Genomic DNA, 19,966 nt, shown 5'->3' on the forward strand with positions numbered 1-19,966 from the left:
ACCACAACTACAAGACATCCTTGGTAGTTGGATATCGTGTTGTCTAACGAGAAAATTTCATTATGACACAAATATGAGTGGTACATCACGTGTTTTTATATAAGTGGTGAGAAATTTTATTTTTTAAGTTATTAATTTTTTAACAAACAAATCCCACCATTTGTATAGTGACACGTGGTGTATCACTTCGTGTGTTGGTCTCACTGAAATATCTTTCCTATTTAACTCCTTTTTATATTCCCAGAAGCTTGAAACAACAATGCTTGACTATTTAAAGATGAATAAAAACTTTTACTTCAAGTTCTTTGTGTTCAAGTCACCGAATTTTGTGTTTATGACTATAACTGTTCATATTACAAATCATTTGTACAATTATCTATAGTAGCAAGCACATGGACGGTTTCTAATGCTTTTATCAATTTTGTTCGTCTGTTTTTATACAGTTTGATGACTAAACGACCTTAGTTTTAATTGATTTTTTGAAGAGATGATCTTTACATGATGATTTATAATATGAATAATGTTGATTGTAAATACGAAATTCTATTAATCAACAATGAACAATTTTAAGTAGAAACTCTAACTTAAAATCCAAATTAAATAGTTAATTCACTACAAGAAAAATGAGCTTTGGGTACAAAATAAAGGGCACAATTGAGAATTTTGTGTCAGTTTGACCACCAAAAAGCTTAAACAATTCCCATTCCATAGAGGGCACCATCTATTGTGCCCAATGTTAAAAAAAGCAGACACAAAACAGTAATGGGCACGGAAATCGTGTCGAGTGGGATCACATGACAACTTTTTTACTGAAAATGGGCACAAAAAATATTTTGTGTCTATAAAAATTATTTGTCAAAGGCACTATATGTTCTCTCTCGTTTGTCTTTACCTCCACTAGCACACCAATAATTAAAATTTATAAAATTGTGGTAAATAATGGTATGAAGCTGTTTATTACCGTGCAATATTTTAGCCTCAAAATAAGTTAGCAATAATGTTGTTCAAATTTGTTTTTCCCGAAAGCTGAACCTCAGATCTCTCACTTACAAGTAAAGAAGAATACCACTACACCATAGTACTAAGTGGCATGTTTTAGATTTACAAAGGATCATTTCCAGGTGCAATGAATGTTTGTTAGATTCGTATCTTTTTGAATTGCTTTTTGGATTGTTATCTTCTTGCAGGTTTGTTTTTTATACTTGGTGATATGGTTTTTGGTTTTAAAGTCCTACCTGCAGTGACACATAACCAACAATTGTGCCCTTAGGGTTGGTCTCTGTGCAAAAGTTAGTTGGTCTTCAGATAGACAAATGAGTTAATAATTGTAGATTCCTTTTTATGACACTAATGATAGAAATTGTGTCCACTAAATATTAATAAATAATAAATCACTCTACTTCTCATTGGGTCTTCAAATAGAGAATATATTTTAATAATTATAAATTCCTCTTTTCTGACACAAATGTTAGAAATTGTGTCCAGTAAATATTAATAAATAATAAATACTCTATAGCAAAAGAATATGTTGGCACAATTATGGATTTGTGCCTTTATTCTACTATAAAACGTCCACACACTCCCTTACTAATTTGTATATGGAAATTAAGAAGGTTGCTTCATACACATATGTTTCTTTTGAATTTGAGCAAGTTCTACATCATTGACAATGGCGGACAGGCGACGTCGTGGAGTTAGAATTGGAACTGAATCTCCAGCATCACATTCGTATATTGCTTCCAACATTACAACAGAAAATTCCACAATGAATCCTCCAGTTCAACGTCCACGACAACCTGTTAATGCCGGGCGCATGCCTCGTCCTTTTAATAATCAGTACATTCTTACTACTTTTGTTGATGGTTGCCTTGGCTACGCATTACCCTTCAATAACGGATGCGTACGCGCACCTCAAGGACGTGTATTGCCAGCATGGGCAAACCCAGGTAGGACAGAACAATATCCTGTCAATTTGGTTTCTGCTGAAACAACAACTGAACAGTCTACCAATTATGTCGTTATTATTGAAGAACCACGCACTTATCAAGCACAAATTCGTCCTAGAGGTCTGTCTGTCCCACAGTTGAGCTCACGAAATATGCAGAATGTTACCGTTGAGATTTTAAGCAGCGATGACGAGGACAATTAATATATTTTGTATTATGTTATATTTCACTGGTGTACTATGAAAATATAACTATCTTATGCTATGCTGGACTCCTCTTGGGTCCTTTTATCAACTTATGTCGTATTCCAATATAATAATGTTTTCTTTCTAATTAGCCCTTGTAGATTTACTCCTAGTATATATTTTTTTAGGTTATAATTATGTTTCTCGTCCGCTTCATACCGCAGAATTCAGTGAATTCACAGCGTGGCAACACAAAGGTTATGAGACATTATCTATTCTAAAGTTGGAGGAGAATTGGCCTGTTCATGGCTACAGTAAAAAAAATCCCCCTCGATTTCACCTTATTTTCAAGAAAGCCATTTGTTTTAGGGCTGGGTTGGAGGGTAATTATGAAAAGATAGGAGGGTAATTTTGTCCGTGGGATTTGGGTGCCCTGCTATGCACGTGTTGGGCTGACCATTACATCGGGATGCATTCGTGGGATCGACGGCTGTGCGTGGGATTTGGAGAGGGGATGTGGGCCCTCAAGTTTGAGTTAATTACGTTTGTGCCATTGTTTCATTTTCTCCAACCCTTGCAACTCTTTGCTCTCTCTCTCTCGCCTTTCTGCAAATGAATGAAAGAAAAAAAAAAACAACCCTAGCCGCGCCTCCATTTTGCAGCCATAGCTTCGAAAAAAAAACATTCCCCAGCAAGTCCGACAGCCTGAACACTCCATCAAACCCTAGAAATCGTTTCGTTTTTTGGGTATCCGGATGGCTCCTCCTTATTTCTCCCCGCTCTTTGCTTCCCCAAACCCTAGAATCCTCCCCATTTCCCCTGAACGAGAGATCCGAAACCCACAGCCCAAAACTCACTCATACGTCGCCCCTCTCCTTGGTTTGCCACTTTCCTCATCAATGGTTCGTTCTCTCCATTCGATTCAATTTCGGTGAGTTCTTTCTCTGCTCTTGGGGATTTTAGGGGATTTTATTCTCTTCCTGGTTGCTCTGATAGAAAATCATGATTGCCTGATTTTTTATATTACGACAGTATACTTTCTCTCTCACTCGATCTACTTTTAAGTGATTGAAAATTGGGTTAGTCATTTTCCATGGTTCGAATTGAAATGCAGCTGAATCTGTCTCCCTTCGGCAGTGTTTTGGCGAATCCGTTTGTGTTCAATGGCGATTTGAGCGAGGGCAGTGAGAGCTCTGGGGTTTCGTTTTTGGTCCCCTATTAAGGGGGTGCGATGGATTTGTCAAAGGTCGGCGAGAAGATTCTGAGCTCCTTTGGGTGTGCCAGATTGCTCGGCATTCTTCCTTCTGCTTCTGATCGCCCGAGGTGATTGAAATTTCAGTTTTTGCACGTAATGCTGCTCTTAAGCCCTCAAATTCGCTGCGTTTCGTGTTTAGTTGTGTGAAATTTGATTGTGTCGGAGTAAAATTGAGTTGAAATTGCATAATTAGATCTTATAATTTGAAATGTTTGTTCCAAGTGTTTGTAATTTGCTTTATATACTGAATAACAGTTTGGTTTGGGTGATTATCTGCGGTTTCGTGTTAATTAAGAAGAAGGTTAAGTTTAATAAGTATCATTTTAAGAGCAATGCTTATTTATCTGGCAGTGGTAGATAGTTAATTCACTGTTAAGTAGGGAATGAAAATGTTGTGCTTACTGCGAAATTTAGCTGATTGGTGCAGGGTTAAAATAAACGTTTATTTTCTATCCTAAATGTATTCATGTGTTGTTTACCTAATATATGGAAGCAGACATCGTGGTCAAAAAGTGGAGGAGATAGAAGAAGAATTCTATGAAGAGTTGCTACTGTATAATTATTATTATTTTTTTTTAATACATTTTCATTTGGATTTTCACAAAACATAACACATGAGTAAGTATGTTGGTTTTTTATTTTAGTTGTAGAAATTAACAAACATATATTACATGCCTTTTCAGGTGATGACATCGACAGTGTTGACATCATGGACATGGGGTTGTGGTTTGTCAACTATTTCCAGGCCAATAGTTTATAACCATTGCCCATCTGTTCTGTTGAGGTATTTTTCAATTTTTTTGTTGTTTAAATTTATATGTTATTCATCTTTTGTGAGCATTCGTTCTAGGATTTTACGAAATTCTTAAAATTTTATTTAATTGAATTTATGGTCGTTCAGTAATTTTTTTATTTCCAGAATCTTCTAATCCTATTGATGCAACGAGTCGTAGGGGAGCCATGAGTTCACCAAAGCTTTCAAATTTTGCCCACTCACTCATTGTAATCTCCCTTTTTCTCCCTCTCTCCCTCGCTCCCTCTCTCCCTCTCCCCTGTTTTTCTATCCTATGGCATTTGGGTTTTCCCCTATTTCTCTTTCTGTTGATCTAATTTGAGGTGAAGTTTGAATTTTGGTTGCATTGGAATGTGGGTTTAATGGGTTTCCTTTCGGTTGTTGATTCGACTTTGGTAGGATTGGCATGTGGTTTTTCAAGCTTTTGCAACCACTTTGGGTCTGGCAAAGGTAATAATCTTACTCTTTATTCCATAAGCTTCATTTTGTATGCCCAAAAAAGTTTGGAATGGAAAACATGATGGTAGTTTTAGGAAATGCCCATGTTCTGCAATTTTCCCCATTTGTTGTTTTTTGCAATTTCTTTGATGATATTAGCCATATAAGCATGTTTTCCTCTCTTCATTACATTCCGAATCTTTAAAATCCTTGCTGATTCGTGTAATTTCTCATATATGTTTCTATGTTTGTTTGATTTTGGTTTCTAGGTTATAATCTTAATCGACAAGATGCAAAACGAGGAGTCAATCATCACCAAGCTCTACATCCCGAGAAAATGGTATTCAATCGAATCTAATCGATGAACGTAGACATGAGAGTTAACATCGTTGTTTATTTGCAAATACCACTGCTGGCCTTATTCAAGAACCATTTTAACATAATAGGTTCTATTTGGATGATTAGAGTTTTGAACCTTTTCTTTCCCCCAATTCCACATGAACTGAGTTTTATTGCTGAACAGACCTTGGTAAATATTTATAGCCAACTAAAAGTGTTTTCTTTTGATTATTTTCCAATATATTTTTTAGCCAATTGACAACCCTAAAAGATTTACTTACACACACATCAAATCTGTGTTTCATAAATATACCGAAGATGTAATGCTAGATATTTTTTTTATAGTTTCTTCTGCTCTATTCTATGCTGGATAATACTGTTTTTTCTGTATATTGTAGATCATTAAAATTCTGCCATGTTTGTGAAATTGAGATTTTTAAATTGAAGAACTTAACAAAGAAAATTTACATATTTTTTTGGATAAATAATATTATCCACGTCTCATGTTATATAAAAAAAATTTAAAGTACTCTCTCTGTGTGCATGAATTTGAAACTTTTTATATTTTCTAGAAAGAGAGACAATACAATTGCATTTTATTGTTAGAGAAAGATGTGTCATTCTGGATTTTGTTGCACTGTTAGGTCAAGTTGTGGGGGTTCCTTTATTTATTTCGTTTTCTATCATTTTCTCTCATTTTGGGGATGCATCTCTCTGTTCTGTGTATTGTTCTTTGTTTTAAGGTCAGTTTTCTTCTTCTTTTCTTTTTTTTGTTTTTTTGGGTTTTTTTTTGTGGGCTTTCAGTGATTTGATATTTTCATTTTCCATTTTGCTGTGAATTTTCTTCAATTTGATCGAACATCTCGATACGAACAGTTTGACAGACAAATGATAAACCTAACACATGCATGCTCTGATTTCCTTGGTAGGTCATATTTTTCACTTTCTGGATGTGCAAAGTTTGGATAGTACACATCACCGGGCCAAACCTTTCTCAGGTAAGGAATTACATCGCGTTTGTTGAAAATATTTGCTTCCTTTCCTCTGATGTATGTATATGCATGATGTATGTGTGTGATTTTAGATTGTAATGTATCACAAATTTGTGGCATGAAAATTGATATTTGTAGACTTACCCTTTATTTTTTGGCTGTGATGGGGGAAAGGAAAATAAAATTTCAAAGATTGATACTTTTATGTGATTTCTTGGCTCTTTTTTTCATATGATTTTCATTGTATGTGTGCCAGTGTATGTCTCTTCTTGAAAAATGCATGTTGAAAATGGGAGAATTTTGGACATTGACATGTTTAGAAGTCAGGTTTTCTGAATGAAGATACTCTTATGATTTGTTTGTAATTTGTTTTGCAAATGGGTAGGAATGTCATTCTAAAAGGATATTGGCAGGAGGGGGTGGAATGTCATTCTAAAATATATGTAATTCAATTCTCTCATTTTCTATAGCAGAATTGCAGATTTCTAAATCGAAAAGGAAAAACAAACACTATAGCAGCATGTAAAGGGGAAGCACAGGTAAAGGTTTCTGATGTCAGTTGGCTGTTTCTTTTTAGTGTTTTCAATTTGTTCCTTTTATTCTGTCTGCAATTTATAATCTGTGGTTATGCATCAATTTCTCTGCTTCTTCTTTATAAATCTTGCAGGTCAGGACAACACACTTATCGGGGCAATGTTGGGATGTTTAGGCTTGGGTGGAGACATGGACTTTTGGAAGAGGTGAATTAGCTTAGCTCTCTGTCATTAGCTTTATCTGTTCTATGCATCTCTACAATCTTACAATGCTCCTTTATTAAATTGCAAGATGTTGGGACCCGTTACTGAAATACAAGATTTGGAACAAAAGTGGTTGACAATGCTAGAGTCGAAAGCAAGTGTGAAATTCACATTGAAAATGACAGGTGAGAATGCTAATCATATTCCAAAAAAATGTTGGGCTTCCTGATGAGATCTCTAGCCGAATTCAAGAGGCTAATTTAGTGATTTGGAGTTAATTTTGTGAATTTATTGAATGAAGTTATTTATTTTTAGCTTATCTTGCGTTTGCTTTGGTTTTAGGAGAGGGTTGCGCATGATCTGTAGGTTCAATCAATCTCGCTGTTTTCGTTAGAATCACAATTAAAGGTCAGTTTTTCCGACATTTTTTTTTTCTTTTTGCTGCATGTTTATGTATGGTTGGTCTATGAGATTTTGTTTTTAGTCACTGTTGATTTGCAGTTTATGTCTCCCTTTAGCTACATATTGACACATGTTTATTCTCAGCATTTTTTTGTTAGGGTAAGTGGTTTGGTGGTTTGGTGAGTTCTATATTATTATATAATCTTTGGGGCTATTTTAAGTAAAAATGAAATGTTAACATTGATATAGCATACGGCACACTGAATTCACACTCCTGTATTCGGTCTTCATGTTTCCATTGCAACACTCTGCATTTCCTAACCAACGAATTTTTTGATAAAGACGTTAAAGCAATTACATGCTCTATCAAGTATGTTTTATATGTAGTTGTGGTAGTTGCAAGGAAATGAAATATTTGTGCTGATAACTGGTAGTTTAAATATATAGAAATAGAGAATAATTATAAATGGAGCACCTAGGATATTTAACATTGTTTTCTTTTCCATGTAAGCTCACACGCTCAGATTTCAACGCGTTTCGAAGGTGGAAATGACAAGAATGTGCAGTGTGGACCTCCAATTTCTAGTGCTATGATGCATGAGGACTGCCAAAGTGAGAATATTGGTTAGTTGTCATCAAGCAGCCCTTGTAGATGTGTATTTTGTTTATATATTGCTAGTTTAACCATTAGTACGTTTGACTTGGGGATACAAGCTTGGATATGTTATATTTTGTTGTATATAGAGAATCCCGGGTATGTCCAGCATAGGATAACATGTATTTTTTGGTTTAACATTTGGATGGGTTGTATTGTTAGGTTGCATGAATCGGTCTTAGCCGAGAACATGGGTTATGTAATATATTAACTTCACTATTTTAGTGCTAATGTTGATTTATGTTTAGTTTGTAATGGATGATTTGTAAGTTTCTAAATTTAGGTGGAAATTAGGTTCTATGAGCAACCTGATGATTTCCATGTTTAAATAAAAATATCCAATTATGCCACAAATTTTTAATTGTGCTGGAGTTTTATTGTATTTATTAAAATATAATAGTGGCACAATTTTAAAGTTGTGCCCTTGCTTTAACATTTATACAGCAATCTAAGCCTTTAAAATAGCAATTGTGCCCATCTTACACCATACATTCAGTAGCCTTTATTAGAGGTAAGACACAATAAGGGTTGTATTTGTGCTTAGCTTTGGGCACAAAACATCATATTGTGTGCTATAAGTAATGGTGACGCCCATAGAGGGCACAGATACAAACTTAGTTGCTGCACTGTTGCTATTGGTCTATGAGCACAAATGTTGGTGCTTTTTGGCCTCAAAAGGCACATATAATTTTTTGTGTGCAGTGCTCATTTTTTTTGTAGTGATTATCCTAGTTGATATATATATATATATATATATTTTTTTTTCGTTCTATTAACTCGAGTTTGAATTGTGCCTTTCTTTCTGGTGTGGTTTAAAGTACAAACATTATTCGCAATCTAAAAAAATTAAAACAAATAATCATTGACTATTTTTCTTCTCATCATTAGGAGATGTGTGTGGACACAGTTCAGTTCGTTCACCAAACGACACCGTTAAGTGGGACGGGGTCCAATTCGTCAATTTCTGTCGGTTCGGTTCTAGGAGGAAAGAGGCAACAACGAGCGGCAGAGACGATAAAAACTGGACCAAATTATGATAAAAACCCAACACTTATGACGAATTAGCCCAAGACCAAAATATCATGGGCCTAGTGGAGCCCAAAAACCTCTCAAGATTATTCATTGTTGACACCGTTGATTTTAGAATCAGAATCCATAATCTAATCCAACGGATAAATTTGAGGAGTCACGATCTGCCACTCAGAAGCCGCCAGGTAGGCATAAAAACAATCTCCCGTCCGGAGATCTCAACCCGCGTCAAAATTGCATCGCCCACCAAGCACCAAATTCTCTACACTCTTCCTCCTTCCCGTCAACGGAGATCTCGCCGGTGCTCGGATTGACTGCGATTCGATCCGCCTCACTTCTTCTATGTGAAGGTCAGTAGCGATCCCAACGATAATTTCAATCCGTGTATTCGTTCGGATTATTGTGTGAATTTTTTGTTTTTTGTTCTATCGGATTGTTTGAATCGATGTAAATTTCAACTTTTATGTTTAAATCGGTGAATTTGGCGTATGAAATTGTGATTTTAGGAAGATATTATTGTATATGAATCGGTCAATTTTAAAGTCGAATTGTTGAGACTAAATCGATTACTTTTAAATTATCAGAAATCTCAAGAGAATTTGATTCAAATTTCGTAAGGTTTTCAGAAATTCGTTATGAATTAGGAATGATTGCGATTTTTTGTACTAAATTGAGGTTCAGATTTCTGGGATTTCTGACTTTTCAGAGATTTTCCATTTCTTTGTAAGAAGATATTAAATCATTTAATTAGGGGTTTTTTTTTCTTCTTTCTTTTCATTCATGATGTTTGATGGGAATTTTAACTGCTGTCTGGCTTAAGTCGGTGTAATTGGGGATTGTCTGAAATGATGATGTTGTTTTGTAGTGGTTTAAGGAAATTTAGATGTTTCAGTGGCTGGTTTCGATATTCATGAACTAATTCATTTAGGGTTGTCCAGAGATGGTAAGTGGGTTCGGGGAATCAATGAGTAGGTCGTCCCAAGGGCCTTCATTCTCCGGCAGTAGCAATAACAACAGTGACGCTGGTGACTTCGAATGCAATATCTGCTTTGACTTGGCCCAAGACCCAATTGTGACCCTATGCGGCCATCTCTTCTGCTGGCCTTGCCTTTATAAGTGGCTCCACATTCACTCCCACTCTCAGGAATGCCCTGTTTGCAAAGCGCTCATAAAGGAGGAGAGTTTGGTTCCCTTATACGGAAGGGGGAAGACATCAACCGACCCAAGATCGAAGTCAATTCCTGGTATTAATATCCCAAACCGTCCAGCAGGACAAAGACCTGAAACTGCCCCTCCACCAGAACAGAACCATTTTGCCCCCCGTGGATTTGGGTTCATGGGAGGGATGGGAGGTTTGGGCGGGTTTGCACCAGTTGCAACCACAAGGTTTGGGAATTTCACATTTTCTGCAGCCATTGGTGGCTTTATCCCGTCGCTATTCAATTTTCCGCTACATGGGTTTCCTGAGGCCGCCATGTTCAGTGCAAGTGCTGGATTACCTCATGGGTTCTCAAATACATTTCATGGCGGACATGCAAATAGGCACCATCTGCACAGGGGTACAGGTCAGGGACAGCAAGATCATAGACTGAAGGTGTTGTGTATGATTGTTATTATTTCAGTATTTCTTGCTCTCGCTTGGCAGTAGTTTGAATGTCAATCTCAAGTTGCTATATCGGTATTTGGGTGTGCTCAGCCTCTTGGTTGTATATCTGCTAGTTCATCTTTTTTGTTCTGATCAGGGTAAGTGTTCATATTTTACTATTGTCTGAAATGCTGTAGATTTTGCCTGGTTGTCACAGCATGGCGATTGTCGTTAACATTATCGTGGTAACTGTGTTTTCGAGATTCTCTCCATACAACGTATTGCTCGTTTTAAGTACTGGATTATTAGCGAACTTTACATTCAATGAATGACCAAGCTTTGTATTTTTCAACAGTATGCCAGTTCCTACTGTGCCGGTCCATTACTTGATAATTCGATGTGTGCCATCCTTGCGTAAATCTCATGCATAAATTGTCTTGTTTGAAACGTAAGTTGTCGACTGGTTTTCTCGTCCAGATTTTAGTTTCTCTTCGGAGTGATCCGATCGACTAATCGAGTAGCCATGCATCCATCTTCTATCCTGTGGACACTTTTTCCAGCTATTCTATGCAATCATGTAGTTTATTGTGAAAGAGACTGGGCATGTATACTTGCAGTGTCATGGAATGCAACTGATCAAACGCCAATAGAATCTAAAAATAAAGAATCTGGGCCTCGCCTTGTCTGTGGGGATTCTTCACAGCCTCTTTCTTAGAAACAACAATATTCCAAACTATGAATAATTAAAATGATTAAAATGATTGACGAAAGACAGATTTAGGAATCAATTTTTTCGATTCTACATCTCAAAAATCAAAAAAAAAAAAAAAAATGACAACCTTATAAACTATTTTAACTAAAAAAAACCTTTTAAATGTTCCAAACTATGAATAAATTGACCTAATATTTATGTATTAATTACATAGTCCAAGCAGCCCAAAATTCCTAGTCTCTAGACAAGCATCAAGCATGTGCTTCCGTGCGTCCGTAAATGAACTTCCATTTAAGTTTCCTCTTACGACCCACACACGTTTCGGGGTTGTCGGTGAGCGTGACCACGGACAACTGTTCAATGTACACATTTATTTATCAGACATTGCTCGCGGGATGATATTGACATTTCAAAATAGTGATTCGATTTTAGCATTCTGAAATAGTAATTGTACTTTATGTCATTTCATTTTTATTTTCGGTGTAAAACAATAAGAGCATACATTAATGATTGTGTTTATGTGTAAAAGGATCTTCGTCTGATCCTTTTTCTAGGGATCCTAAAGATCCCGTGATCGTGACGGTTCATCGTACATTGGGCTATAAATCATTTCAAATTTTATAATTTAAAATTAAATATGAATAGTACATAATGAAAACTGACTGCACGATATACGATGAACGGTCATGATTGTGGAATCCCTAGGAAAAGGATCCAACGAGGATCATTTTCCGTGTTTATGTATCTTAGAGTGTCAATGATAATATTTTGTTAAAATTTAAGAGCAAATAACTTATTGGTGTCGTTTTTTAACTTGCATTTAAACAATTACACAACATATTGAGCATGGAAGTTTTAATCATAAAAGATTTCGATTTAATTAGAAATGAAACCGCTTATGTGATTTATAAATAAAATAAAATCATTGTGATATTGAAATACAAAAGACATGGAGAAGAGTTCGTGAGACATTATTTATGGATGATATTAATTTCTTTTAAATTATAGAAGCATGCATGACATAGACTAAAGTATAGTGATAACGATGGTTTCCATTTATATTGACTTTTGTGTGCATTTGATTTACATATACATGAATGGTGACGGTGATGTTCATTTATATATAACCCCCGGCCAAGTGTTTTTAACTTTTCTTTTTCTTTTTAACAAACAATAACTCTAGTACGTTAAATAGTTAGTTGTTAGAGAGTAAAGAAATCGGTGATGATCAAACCCGCATTATAGTGCATATGCATAATTACTTTCGGTCTCTGCGATAAAGCGCAATCTAAAAAAAGAATTTTAATTAAATGCTTTTTAATTAGGGTTTTAAACGCGTCTTTTAATTTTTGCTGACTAGTGGAAAAACAGGTGGGATTGTAGCATGCTTAGGTGGTAAGAAGAAGAAGAAAATAAAGGAAAAATGATCGTTTATTTAGTATGTTTAAGGGAATGTACGAGTTAAAATCTACTTAACGACACGTATAATCTACACTAATACATTCGTTAATTAATGATTAAAGTATAATTAACTCTCCGACCACATAATTATATAGTTTAATACAATCGAACTTTCCATGTCCCATTGAGCATAAGAGTGTGACATATCTGGAGTATGTTAGTAGAAAACTTGGTCTCGAAGCATCAAGTTTCTTTCTTCTTCTAGGTTTTTAAGTGCTTCTCACTTGGAGGTGTTGGTAGCTCAAAAATAGTTTTCTCCGACTACGATATATCAACACTTTGATAGGTATTATTAACAAGAAAATAAGGGGAAAGAACCGAAGTTTAAAAAAAATGATGAGAATATTCATTCTTAAGAGGAGGACAAGTGGATGGTTGACAAATTCCACCGCTTAATCGGAGATTTATTTACTATTTCAGTATCTCTTTCATCAATGATACATGCTGCATGATAAAAATAATATACATGATTCCATGACTGGTTACTTTTTCACAGTCACCACCCAAAATTTTATTAACTAAAGAGACATTAACAACCGTTGTTTTTTGAAGCTGAAGAACTCCGCTCATTGCTTGCAGAAGTCCTCTTGTATCCCGCCTGTACACAAGAATTCTTCGATTTGATGAATCATCGACAAATAACCATGCAATTTGACAAAAGTTTTCCAGACATGGTTTTTTATTACAGAAATTGATTGGGTACGACTCACGATTGTAATGAAAAAGAAAAGAGAAAGAAAACGTGATGATTGATTGTTCTGTCATCCGTACTAGTAAGAAAAGAGAAGCAATAAGTGACTGGGTGTGATTCACATTTGCATCTCTCTCCGGCCGCCGCACTTTTCCCCGGCAAGAAATCCTTTATATTTCATCATTTTTGCTTTTGGTTATCGCAAGTTATGTTCATAAATTAATAAGACGAGCAAACAAAATATAATAGTTTCCTTAAACTTCTAGTTGCTTCTTATCTGTAAGATTTCATGCACATTTGTGATCAGAATTTGTTTTCTGTGTTTAGAGAGGTAATCAAAAAAGTGAACTTGTTTCGGAGAGATTTTTCAATATGACCGTCATACGGGATGGTACACCATGTGTCACTATATAAATAATGAGATATATGTGTCAAAAAGTTAATAACTTATAAAATAAAATTTTCCCCTACTTACATAAAAACATTTAACGTATCACCCGTGTTCTCGTCATAATTAAAAATTTCTCTTTGTTTCGATGCCAAAACATAATTTAGACAAGATTATCACAACCAGTGCGATTAATGTATCTAGGTCTTACTTAATGAGTTGATTTTGGTGAACTGTCTTAGTCGTTAATGTAAAAGACAGTCTTGCAAAATCCCTAAACCAAACTGAAATACTAAACCAATTCTTTGACCAAAAAAATTTAAAAAAAATATTAAACCAATTCTAATTATTTGACATGGTCTAGATTGTTTTATTGAATAATTTTGTTTGGACTATTAACATTTAGCCCCTTTTTCAACCAAAAAAAAAAAAATTTACCACTTGCCACATTTTTATTACAGATTGATATTATTTTTTCAATGAATCAAAGCTGAAAAATACACTTGAATCTCCTTACCTACCAAGACATAATTAGTAATTTAACTGTCAAATGGATCTCCTCACCCTAAAGAGCCTAAACCCTAAGCTCTAGTAGATGGAAACATTTTCGAGTGTCGCAACTAAAACGCGTTTCTGATGAAAACGTTATAACATAAGTTGGAAGGTATAGTTGATATTTTACGAATTGAGGGTGATATGATATCACATACATATTAACACGAGCATATTAATTATTCTCCATGACGATTTGACACCAAAAGATGTACAACATTTTATTGTCAAAAAATTCATGTACAAGTTACGAAAGGGTAAAAAAGAAACAAAGTGAAAAAGATGAGATGTAGGAGGTTGAACTAAAAGAAAGAGATGTATCATCATATCATGTATCTCACTCACTAATGTGAACTCAACGACTCCCTCCCCTCCTACTCTTCCTTTGAAGTGTATTCTTTCAATCCCCCTCCTTTCCCTTGCCTTGCACACACTTTCCCCATCATCCATTCCACCCCTTTCATTCCATTCCAATTTTCCAAATTCCCAAATCTCCTCTCTTCTTCTTTTATTTACAAAAAAACCCCAAAAATGCGTGTCCTTTAAAACCCCCCTCCCCTTTATAAAACTTAAAATATGCACCCCCATCATCTAGAAAATAGTACAGATCTCGTTTCATCACATCACTCCCTCCCCTTTCAAATTATGACCACCCCACTTCCACTCCTCCTCCTCCTCCTCCCCTTCCTCCTCTTCCTCTCCCCCGCCATGGCAACCCATGACGCCACCACCATGACCGCCCAACAGTTTAGAGAAGCACCTCAGTTCTATAACTCCCAAGACTGCCCTTCAATCACCACCCTCCCCGACGATGACGTGGACCCCGATGGATCAGACGACGGCCACATGATTTGCTCTCCTCAAGCAGTCCACGTGGCAATGACTCTCGACACCGCCTACATCCGCGGCTCCATGGCCGCGATCCTCTCCATCCTCCAACACTCCTCCTGCCCCCAAAACGCAGTCTTCCACTTCGTCGCCTCCGCCGCCGCCAACGCCTCCCACCTCCGCCAAACAATCTCCACCTCATTTCCCTACCTGAAATTCCGAATCTACTCCTTCGACGACTCCCACGTCTCCGGCCTCATCTCCATCTCCATTCGCTCCGCCCTCGACTGCCCCCTCAACTATGCTCGATCCTACCTCGCCGACCTTCTCCCCCTCTGCGTCCGTCGCGTCGTCTACCTCGACTCCGACCTCATCCTCGTCGACGACATCGCCAAGCTCTCTGCCACTTCCCTCGGAGGCGGCACCGTCCTCGCCGCCCCGGAATACTGCAACGCCAACTTCACCTCCTACTTCACCTCTGCCTTCTGGTCCAACCCCTCACTCTCCCTCACCTTCGCCGACCGCCACGCCTGCTACTTTAACACTGGCGTCATGGTCATCGACCTCGACCGGTGGCGAGGCGGCGACTACACCGCAAAAATAGAGGAGTGGATGCATCTCCAGAAGAGAATGCGGATCTACGAGCTCGGATCCCTCCCGCCGTTTCTTTTGGTGTTCGCTGGGAAAATCGCTCCTGTGGAGCACCGGTGGAACCAGCACGGGCTCGGCGGCGATAACTTCAGGGGGCTTTGTCGGAATCTGCATCCGGGCGCAGTGAGCCTGCTGCATTGGAGCGGGAAGGGGAAGCCGTGGGCCCGGCTGGAGGCCAATCGGCCCTGCCCGCTCGATGCTCTCTGGGCTCCTTACGATCTCTTGGAAACGCCATTTGTTCTGGATTCGTGAGGCGGACAACGGTGCCGTCTTGTGGAAGCTGCAGAGTCACAGACTGAGACTCTGAATTTCGCGTCGTGGTTTTGGGGAACGAGCGAGCTCTCGGAGATGATCAGTCTTTTGGGATTTGTTTGTAGATTATGCTACTACTACAGGTATTATTTCAGGAACATGAAAAAAAGTACGTAGCTGATGAAATACTGGAAGTATCTGGGGAGAAAATTAATTAATTCAGAAAAAAAAAAAAAAAAAAAAAGGGGAAGAAGAAGAAATAAATGGAACAACGCTCATGAATTTCTGTCACCAATATTATGCGTTGAAATGCATATAATTGTATAATACAGGCGTCTGTAATCTTCACGTATAGCAAAAGAGCTGTTTTTGGTGGCTTAATTAATTCATGGTAATTTTGATTTCAATTTGTTGATCAACGTCAATAAAATCTCCTTAATATGTTTTCAACATTATTTTTAACTGCATGCGCTAATAAGTTACGCTCGACAGATGTGCATCGAACTGTCGAAGGATCCCCTTACATATTCTGAGTTCAAATCCCTCTTCTCGCACAGTTAATTGTATTTGATAACTACGTTCAATTATGATTGATTTAGAAAAAGATTGTGCAGTTTCCCAGAGTGTCTAACGAGTCATAGTCAGTGACACAAGTATTATTGAACCATAAGTACTATTGAGCCATTTTCAAACTACATTAAATACAGCTGTCGTTGAAGTCTTTTCTTCTTATTTTGTGTCTTTGCAAAAAGAACAAATTATCTCAAATAATTCAACGCTAACGTCGCTCATGTGAAATTTTGGAACTTTGATTATTGTACTGCTGTCAATTCACAATACCACCGCAAGTTGGAGCTTTCGTCATTGCAGGATAGACATGAATTAAATCGCTACTCGCTTATTTTTCATCTTTAAATTACAGTTTGATGTATATATAATATAACGCTTAAAATTTTTAAAATAAAAACTTACACGTATCAAGCTGTAATCATAATGTCGATGCTCAATAGTCGATATCATTCAAAGCCAACCTGTACGATCTTTATTCGAAACCCCTTTCATTTTAATTAAATTAGAAAACAAACTCTTGTTAATCATTTTTATTTATTTAAAAGTTGAAAAAAAAAAATGTGATATTTAGCTGAAGGAATGAAGTGTCGGTGGAAGCGGGAAAAGGACAAGGAAAGAGGGTGGCAAGACAGCAAGTCATAAGAAAAAATGGAACACGCGGCAAACTTTTTAGGCCAAAAAATCAGTACGGGAAACGAGCCGGACAAGCCAGGGGTACCGTGGTACGCCCAGGGGCTGGGGGTCCTACGTACTTTCAGGTTAGGTTTTAGAATTAACGACGCCAGGGAGCAGTTCGGACTCAGAAACAGAACAGAGATCCTACGGTAAGCTGTCTGCTTTTGGATTTGAAAACGTATTTATTATCAATTAATTAATAGGAATATAAGTTGCTTCAGTCTTAATAACGCAGTGTATTTTTTGCTCATCATCTTATTTATCAATTATCATCATTAGATAAGTTTGAATTTTGAAATTTATGTTTATCCACTATACAAATCTCGAAATTCAAACTCATCTAACAGGTAATAAATATGGTGATAAGCATAAACCTACTAAATGGTGGTGAGCAAAAATACTCTTAATAACGCGCATGTAGGTGGTTGCTTAACTAATTACTGATTCTGCAATCAAATATTCCAGGCTGATTTCTTCCATTTAAAGTAACCAATTAATATATGAGATATGAAGCATGATTTAATACGTCCATGATAGATAATTATACTTAAATACTATATCATCACAACAACGCTGCATATAGAAACATATTACGTCGGGTATAATGTATTTGTTTTAATAAAAAATAATTCCTATTAACGTTCAAAATTTTTAAAATACGGGTGCTGAGAGTATAAGTCTCACAAAGGGAAAAATTTGACTTTATACGGAGTTGGACTACTCTCCGTTATATTGGCAATTATTTTTGGATGGTGCTCCGTACACACCCATTTTTCACACACATTTCTCTCATTTTGGTCGTTAGATCAAATAAATTGAAGAATATAAATGGCAAAAAAGTAACAAGGAGGGTATGTTAGAGGTAAAAATAGTTGTGTGAATAACACTATCCTTAATTTTAAGGAAAACTAATGAAAAGAGCTTTAAAAACCTTGAGTTTAACAATAAGAACAAAATAAAGGGTAAAGTGAACAGTACCTGTAAGCTTTTCGTTAAATTTCCTTAATTTATGATAAAACATCAATTTTTTAAACAGTGTAAAAAAAAAAGGAGAGAAGAAGATGAATGAATACTCTCTCAAAAGCTCACATGCAGGTGGCTTTGAAATCACTTGTTTACTACTTGAACTGATGTTTGAATTGAAGTCTGCGGTGATGCACGGCGGAGAAGCGGTGATCAACGGCGGTACCTAAGTTTATAATGATGTTTCAGTAAATAGCTACAGTGACGTTGCAAATAACTTTTGCCTGCCACGACCCCATGAATTTACTCCAACGTAGATGGCTTTGTTCCTTTGACCCCAAAAAAAAATAGAAAAAAAAAAAAGATGGCTTTGTTCCAAGTCACAATCAACAAAAAAAGTACCAAGCTTTTTCTTTGCATGTGACAATATCTAAATGAATATGGTTTACGAAAAGAGAGATTCAACTTTAGGTGCAATAGTTGGGTATGCTTTTTTATTAACTGCATTTGTAAATTATAACTAACTAACTTAATCTACATGTGAAATCCGCATGAAAGACTTGAGCTGTTCTGAAACGTTGTTTATGCTACGGTTTCTGTGGCTGAGTTGAGACTCCGTTGCTGCAAAACTTATGTGTTTCTTCACATGGAGGTGTTCCCATATTTGTACGCAGAGAGGAGTGGACTAATGTTGGACGTGGCATATTCTTTTTGCCTGTCAATTTTGGAGGTGCCTCTAAGTCTACGTTTTTAAGATGACGCATACCCCTATACAAATTTAAAAGATCCGACATGACTTTCTCTTCTTTATTTTGAGAGTCGAAGGTTGGCTTGTACTTGTTAACTGTCTTAATTGATGTCAACAGTTTCTGATTATCTTAATTAATCAAGAAATTTAGGAATTGTAATGTTATGCTAAAATTACCGACGATTCATTCATGAGATCATTGAAAACTACAATTTCCTAATCAGAGTTCGATTCCTTTAACAATATCCCTTTAACTATTATGAGCACGATACGAATACAAAATAAATTATATAGTTTGTTCGATGAAATTTTATTATATAGTTCAACTCGCTTAATTTTCTATTGCTCATACTTTTGTTTATTCTTGGTGTATTGTTTCTATCAATGATATCACATCGTTTCTTTTCAAAAAGATAATGATGAAGTTTTCCAAGTCCACATGAAGGCTCCATTTCAAAGGTCCCATTGTGTCTGCTAAATATAATCTGCGGAAAGTATAAAAAAATGAGAAGATATTGGAGTCCACAAATAGAATTGCTTTCACATGGAAGTATGGAACTCCCATGTGTGCCGCGATCCGAATAGTTTTAGAATTTCCTACTTACCCTCTTTTCTTTTTTCTTTTTTTTTTTTTTGGAAAAAATTTCCTACTTACTTTGCCAGCAGCAGTACTTAGTTCCCACATCGGGAAGTACGGCAATCTGCAGAAGCAGCATGGTGTATAAAACAGAACGCGGTTTAAAGCTAAACTCGTATCTTTCTCGGTCTTTGGGTTAAGATTAAATGTAATATCTATTCTTATCAGTTTAATATATGATACGTGAGTTCATGGTTCACATGATATTAAATTAATTTTTTTAAGAGGGGAGTCTATTGCAGTGGCTCGCTGCCTGGGGCTCTCGTGCATCGCCTTTGTGTTTGTCCGACCGCATTGGCCTGGCGCACCCTCCAAAACTAGTTCAAATTGTTTTTGATACAAGTCTCTGAAACTTTGGCAAAATTTTTTATCTCGATGATATGATCTCTGAGTTGGCTTTTTCCGAAACAGAAGGCGCAGGTTCAAGTTCAACTTTCCCTACTGAAAATAAAAACAATGGCAGCACGGACAAAGGGTTTGCA

At 36.6% G+C, this 19,966-nt stretch overlaps 2 protein-coding genes, 1 long non-coding RNA gene and 1 other non-coding gene across 5 annotated transcripts; all 4 read left to right on the plus strand.

Annotated features, from left to right (window-relative positions):
* Window positions 1–5,594: 5,594 nt before the first annotated feature.
* LOC103928799 lies at window positions 5,595–7,997 on the plus strand. 2 transcript variants are annotated; one of them, XR_007256023.1, is made up of 4 exons: window positions 5,595–5,954; window positions 6,334–6,688; window positions 6,774–6,870; window positions 7,028–7,997. It is a non-coding gene; the product is annotated as an uncharacterized LOC103928799 (long non-coding RNA). The 2 variants fall into 2 exon arrangements; XR_007256022.1 differs by having other exon boundaries at window positions 6,334–6,870.
* Window positions 7,998–8,961: 964 nt separating this feature from the next.
* On the plus strand, window positions 8,962–10,708 carry LOC103954244 (E3 ubiquitin-protein ligase RNF185). Its single transcript, XM_009366052.3, has 2 exons — window positions 8,962–9,121; window positions 9,710–10,708. The coding sequence occupies exon 2, from the start codon at window positions 9,712–9,714 to the stop codon at window positions 10,417–10,419; it is 708 nt and encodes a 235-aa protein (XP_009364327.1). The 5' UTR covers window positions 8,962–9,121; window positions 9,710–9,711; the 3' UTR covers window positions 10,420–10,708.
* A 4,020-nt stretch (window positions 10,709–14,728) lies between these two features.
* On the plus strand, window positions 14,729–16,298 carry LOC103954235 (probable galacturonosyltransferase-like 1). The gene has a single exon (XM_009366044.3). It carries the CDS (start codon window positions 14,737–14,739, stop codon window positions 15,889–15,891), a length of 1,155 nt encoding a protein of 384 aa, XP_009364319.3. The 5' UTR covers window positions 14,729–14,736; the 3' UTR covers window positions 15,892–16,298.
* A 3,301-nt stretch (window positions 16,299–19,599) lies between these two features.
* On the plus strand, window positions 19,600–19,797 carry LOC125480206. The gene has a single exon (XR_007260602.1). It is a non-coding gene; the product is annotated as a U2 spliceosomal RNA (small nuclear RNA).
* Window positions 19,798–19,966: the final 169 nt, after the last annotated feature.

The sequence above is a fragment of a genome, unplaced genomic scaffold, assembly GCF_019419815.1.
Source record: "Pyrus x bretschneideri cultivar Hongxiangsu unplaced genomic scaffold, Pyrus_bretschneideri_v1 Contig1, whole genome shotgun sequence".
NCBI classification, from domain to species: Eukaryota; Viridiplantae; Streptophyta; class Magnoliopsida; order Rosales; family Rosaceae; genus Pyrus; species Pyrus x bretschneideri.